A 6,558-nucleotide genomic window follows, 5' to 3' on the forward strand; every position below is an offset into this window, starting at 1 on the left:
AGAAGTCAGCATGCATGAGATATCTTTATTTACAGCTTGTAAACAAACAGTTTACTCAGTCTATGTTCACTCTACTGTGAGGAAAATGTAGGAGCCTAGGTACACTAGCCACATCAAAATGTGTCTTGCATTACAAATGTAAAAAAGCTTTTAGTGCCACCCAGTGGACTTTAAGTAATGGCAAACAGTTGGCAAGACAAGGTGCCATACTCCCTCCATGAGTTGTCCTCGCTAAACTGGACTCAAGTACCAAATCAATGTTTCAACACCAGTTCCACTGAATTTATTTAAGACTTGATGCTCTAGAAACTATCAGCATTGATAAGGCTTTAATTGCATTTAGTTATTGTGCGCACATCAGTTGAAGCAAGATGTTTTAATGTAATGTAACTATGCAGTAAAAACAGCCATCGGCTTCTCACAGGTTTTACTTAAACCCTTTCAAGCTGTGGAGGAGAGGAAGTCAAGGCTACGAGACAGTGGCCCAGCAGTCTAACCTGTGGCCTTTAGGCAGGAAGTGAGCTGTGTGTTAGGGTATATCGTACGTTAATGCAGGGATTAAACCATTACCATCAGATTAGCAAATGACCTTAGGGACACTGGTAGGCAGCACCTCCCAATCCAATGAAGAAATCCAAGATTACAACTCCCACCTCACAGATGGAGTGGGAGGAATGCATAACAGGATAGGCAGAAGGAGCTCACGCTCCTTTTCCAGAGAGACGCATCAAACACTGACATCTAAATGGTTGGCATTTGAAGTCAAACTGAATACCCAGCTCAGACTCTGACATCAAACATTCTGCAGGATTAGCTTTTGATACAGATTGAAAGGGGAATTTGTCACTTACATAGAACGATGCACAGTTCTTCGTCTGTAGGCATTTTAGTTAGCAGCCTCATACAACATGCAGCAGCTCTCTCTTAACAACCAGACAGAATGATCTCTCCCAGGTGAAAGGAACAGCCCCAGACATACCCACACAACTCGGGACAGATACCCTCAGATCAATCACACACATTCACAGGACCCTGTTTATCCTACAGAACCCTGCTGACAGCATGTAAGAACCTATAGAAACATGATTAGTGTGAAACCATTGGTCCATGTATTAGTAAATAGAGCCACTTCATATCTCAGACCGTCCCTCCTCTGGTTAGTGGCCGTCTTTCCCTCTCTGTGTATTCACCTTTCACTCAGTTGTCATTCACTGCAGATTAAAGCAGCAGATTGTCTGTACGGAGACAACACAACCACCGCCACCAATGCCAAGCACTGCTATTCCAGCAAACCAAGCACCATCTCCCCTACCCCGAGAAAGTAGACGCCCTGTGCAATGCCAAAAAGCGGAGCGATGACCAGAGCACGACACGTTGCGCCCTTTAGGAATGCTGCTGGGCCCTCCCGCCTCATGATGCGCCTGAAAAAGTACACAGGACAGGGACAGGAAGAGCATGTCAGACTCTTTACACATATGAATACAGAGGCAGCAAGTGGTTTATTGTAGTCTGAAATCCTACCGTGTGCAGTCAATAATTCCTCTGTATGTGTCCTCCCCCTCACCTTTTTGCAAGGTCTGCAGGCGAGTCTTTATGACTGGACATGCATTTAAGACACAGAATGACAGTCATTACATCCACTCACAGATGACAGAGCAAACAGTGGCCAGAAGTGAAAATCACAGCATGCTGATAGCAACATAGAGAGGTTAAAAAAAAAAAAAGCTGCAGACTGTAATGTCACTTACACACAATGACCGTCTGAATTCCAGGCTGTGTATACACTCACTATAGTGCCCTCACTACTTTCTGCTAGTAATCCCATGATGCAATGTACTGCATTTATAGATTTGATGACAAGTAAATGTCCCAAGTCTCTGTTTATATATAGAGAGTGTCTGTTGTGCAGGGAGTGTTGAATGAGTAAACAAGTCAGCGGTTTCAGACACAGCCATCTCTCTAAAGTTTGCTAACCTCAGCGACCATGAGTTACTCATCATACCAGATCAAGCTCTGAGTGTGTTGAACTGAATGATGAAGCATTTTGTTGCTTCCGAACTTTTCATTTATGAGAGGGAGATCCTGTTCTGAAATTACTTAGAAACATTTCCTTAAAGGCCTAAATTGCAATGAAGGTTGCAGCACTGGGTGTTTATATGCTATACGCCTGCTGTGTTTGTGAGTATGGAAGTCTTCATTTGCACCTCACCTCCTGTCCTACCATCACTCTTACTTTGCCTGTGTCTTTCTTCGACTTACCATCCAGTGGCGTCACAGCCACGGCCGCCACTGAGCCTGCGGCGCAGCCTGCTACAAATGAGTGCCAGAATGGTGCCCGGGACTGCACATTACCCAGTCTCTCCTGGCCCAGTGCATTTAGGTTGGCAAACAGTGGGAAGTAGATCATTGAGAAGGGGACATCCCTGAAAAATAGGAAATGAAATAATCTGAGGGGCTGTATCACAGGTTAGAAATAGGATGGACTGAAAACAGGAGGGAGGCAGGGAAGAAGCAGGGAGAGAGAAAGAGACTGCTTTCGACCCCATTCGGCTGCAGTGGAACTGCCAGACATAGCTGCAGGAATCCATTGATCAGTCTTGATTGGCAGCGGTATCAGGAAATACAACACAGTATAAGTTATGCAATGTAAAATCAGCTCATGAGACCAGTGATGGCAGAGATGAATGAAGGGAGGGGCAGAGCTGGAGAACACAAGCTGCTGTTCATGGTCGCGTACCTGATATTTACAAAGGCTGATTGACAGTATGCCTTTCACAGTATGTCACCATGGTGCCTGTGACTACAGTGCTTTTTACGTGTAAATTAGACGGTATGTACATGTACATTAAAAGCAAAAAAGGAGACAAGTAAAACAAATTTCATGTGTTGTGAGTAAGTGGATGTGCGTGCGTGTTTATGTCTTTGTGTGTATGACCTCATTAAAGTGGCTCCTGCCCCCCTGTAGAGGCCTGCCAGTCCACGAGTCTTCAACAGCTCCGTGGTGATGCCAATGGCTGAGGGCCGAGGTGGAGGATTTGTTTGGGCTCGTTGGGGGGCCACCAACGATGGAGCTGGACCGGGAGCGGCAGCAGCCTGAACAGGCCTCTGGGCAGCTGATAGTCAAACATAGACTCTCCCAGGTTAGAAAACGCATGCAGGCTAACATCATCATGCAACCATCACCACCTGTTTGGTATTGAGCAAAGGTTTGGCTACCCACTGTCAGTCAGTCTTTCACATTATTGATAATACACAGCATGAACATTCATATTAGGTCTTATTTATTGAAATGCGGTCTATGACTACACTTGTACCAAATCAATCTTAGTAGAAGTGGAAAAGTGTAACTCCCTGAATAGGGTTTTCTAAGACTGAATTTCACACTTTTCCACTGACATGGATTTTGACACCCTGCGTCTTGGTATGTGCACACACACACAAAAACGAAGCATTAAATCCAGCAACCAACTCACCTAGCCTTCCTGCATCCTGCAGCTGGATCTTAAGCATCTCCATGGGAGTGGTGACCACCACCTGACAGGTTCCAGCCCCACACCCTGCCAGTACCTCACCCCACAGGGGCAAATGCCTGGAGTGTCAGGAACAGATGCACAGCATTAACAAGAGCGAGCTTCTGTGATAACAGGCCATAAATCCATATATTTATTAACAAGAGCAAATACACAGGCTTGAGGCTTTTAGGACCCCTGACAGGAGTTTGTTAACTTGCCAGATTTTCCCAAAGTGCTGGATAAAACATGCATCTCAACACTACAGTCTCTTTTCCTTCTTTCTTTCTTTCTCTGAAATTAAAAACTGTGTTTTTCTTCTACGTATTGAACAGCAGTTAACAGTGACTGTGTTCAGCAAAAGTGATCAAAAACAAATTCTTCACTTGTTTTAACTATTTAATATAGTTTTAGGTTGCTGGAGAACTCTAATGTTATCCAACATTACTGTACGTGTCATGAAGGACAAAAATCAGCGTACCCATCCTTCGACAGCTTCTGTCTGAAGACGTCATTGGCCGCCAGCTTGATGGCTTTTTCTGGTGTGACGAGAGTGAGGTTCACCGCTGCGCCTGGAAAACACAAACAGGCTGATGGCTGATGGCACTAATGACCAACAGTTTCTACTGAGGCACACAAATAGAACTGGCCTACACACCAGCTTATGGCTCACCACCGTTGGCTAATAGCAGTAAACACTAGTATCTGTGATGAACAGATTTAGGGCTCGCAGGAGAAACAACAGCACAGGTGTCTGGATTAATCTCACAGTAAACCACACTTATAGCATTGTTTGTCACAGGGATTAGAAATGCAAAGAATACCTCTGTAGCATCCAAAATAGCCCTCAGAGCGAACCGTCTTTGCCAGGCAGTCCAGCCTTTAAAGACAACAATGAAAACAATTGACAGAAAGCACCATAACAGTTTATGTCTTTCACCTTTAAATGAACTCCACTGACAGATATTTAGGTCAAATCATTAGCATTATGTTTCATTTATAAGCTGCATCACTAGTCAGGCCTTTACCCAAATACACCATTGCCCTCTGTCCCGTCACAACAGCAACTGGACAGAGAGCAGTGGTGTCAAAGAACTGTGTGAGCTGTTCCCTAAATTCTTTTTTTTCTTTGCAAAGCACAGAAAAATCCAACTCCATAACTGGGTCTTGAAGGGAATAAGTCATCCAGGCTATTTTTCCATCTCTGACTCACAGTGGAAAACCACAGTCTAAAATATTTGACCACGGGTTGACCACGCCCAATCAGCCAGCAATATTAATGCCCACCACATGTACGCAGTTACAGTTTCAGGGCGTCTTTTGAGGACACTGTCTTTTCCTCTGCATCTCGTGGTTTGTTTGTTTTAGTTTGATTAAAACTCCTCCACAAACTGAGGTAATGGAATGTGAAATAGTGCATTCATTTGAAAGTTTGTCAGTTTTTAAATAAATCGGTCCACAATTCAGAGCTACCATGACAGTCCATCCAAACACACACACACACAATATACCATTCCTCTAATGCAAAACACTGCACCAAATGAGGAAAGAGTGTGTTTAGCTGTGCTGCTCCACCCTCTAAGATTCAGAGGAAAAGTATGTTAGTCGAAATCATTCTGACTTCAAATTAGAGAGTGCTGTTAACCAGAAGGCACTTTTAACACCATTCATCATCAGCAGATATTTTTAAGACTTGTCTGTAGGCCTTTTCGTAACTTTAAAGATTAAGATGAATTTAAAAGCTTTTTCTCTATTATCATTAAGAAGAAAAGCCCTTATCTTTGGATGTGGCAGATCAGTGACAGTTGCGGGTGAACCGGGGCCAGGGGAGCCCTACTCACATTCCATTGTAGACTTGGACGCCCTGCTGGTTCTGTAGGCGGGTCTTGGCCAGGTCAATAGGAAATACACATGTCACACCAACCAGGCCTGCCACGCCCCCATTAATAAGCTTAGCAGGGAGGCTGCAAAGGGATCAACGTAGACACACACGCATGCACAGACCCATGTAAACGCAGTCGTCAACACAAGCCGTGATAACACGTCCATTCATAGACAAAGACACAAATAAAGCAGGCACACACACACACAGAGAGACACAAAGTGTCTAATGTTAGCATGGCTGCTGCATCCTCTTCATGAATACATTTTGGCCTGTCCTCATTAAGCAAAACAAATGAGGTATAGACACTTACCTAACTTTCTTGTCTGCCATCCTGACTGTGTTTGGGCTCCAGGCCCACTACTCTTCTCCTCCTCCTCCTCCTCCTCCTCCTTCTCCACCTACTCCTCCTCCTCCTCGTCTTCCCTCTCCTCTTCCTCTTTCCTGTCACACTTTGGCAAGCAGTTCGAAGTTATCACTGCAGTTCAACTCTCACCTGCCCACCCACGCCACAGATTGAGCTAACGGCTTCTTTTAATGCGGCGGCACTGGACCGCCTTCTTCTCTTTCGTCTCCTCCCTGGTACAGCAGGGGTAGATGTCCTTTTTTCTGTCGTAGCCAGAACCGCCGGTGTTGGATCTGTGTCTTCTGGCCAGCCTTTCTGCCTTGCTGTACCTCACACCAAAACCCAATGTCTCTCCCACTGCCTGGAAACACAAAACACATGCAGTTCATATGGACTGAATAATTCTAAAGAGCACAAGTGAGACCAGCGTTTCTGTATTCTATATAACACACAGGTGTTGTCTTTCTCAAAGCCCTGTTGAATAGACATTTGTGATGGTTTTCTTAGACAGTAGGAGGGTTGTGATGGAGCACCTCACATTAACTATCGGCGTCTATAAAATCCAGACTAAATCATTCATAACTGTGAATGGTGACATATCCCAGGACTACCACACTGACACAGAACATCTTGAGTCTCTCTAATCTGCCAGCTAAAAGGGATAAGAGTATGTGATCTAGCAAGGAGGGCAGAACTGAAAATGAGGGGCTTACCGGTATTCTTTTACCGCATTTGGAATCCAGCATTTATAAAGGACTGAAAGAGAGGCTTGAATGGGAGTTGGAGAATTTGTTTGACAAGTTTTTTTTCTTTCTTCGTTT

The 6,558-nt window shown here is 44.6% G+C and overlaps 1 protein-coding gene across 1 annotated transcript; it reads right to left on the reverse strand.

Moving 5' to 3' along the window:
• Positions 1 to 5: 5 nt before the first annotated feature.
• On the reverse strand, positions 6 to 5,820 carry slc25a18 (solute carrier family 25 member 18). The gene is made up of 9 exons (XM_041938282.1): positions 5,705 to 5,820; positions 5,351 to 5,473; positions 4,334 to 4,389; positions 3,991 to 4,081; positions 3,474 to 3,589; positions 2,936 to 3,113; positions 2,260 to 2,423; positions 1,522 to 1,597; positions 6 to 1,421 (listed from the first exon to the last, which is right to left on the reverse strand). The coding sequence occupies exons 1-9, from the start codon at positions 5,722 to 5,724 to the stop codon at positions 1,280 to 1,282; spliced, it is 966 nt and encodes a 321-aa protein (XP_041794216.1). The 5' UTR covers positions 5,725 to 5,820; the 3' UTR covers positions 6 to 1,279.
• Between the last annotated feature and the right edge of the window lie 738 nt (positions 5,821 to 6,558).

Source organism: Chelmon rostratus, chromosome 6, assembly GCF_017976325.1.
Source record: "Chelmon rostratus isolate fCheRos1 chromosome 6, fCheRos1.pri, whole genome shotgun sequence".
In the NCBI taxonomy this organism is placed as follows: domain Eukaryota; kingdom Metazoa; phylum Chordata; class Actinopteri; order Chaetodontiformes; family Chaetodontidae; genus Chelmon; species Chelmon rostratus.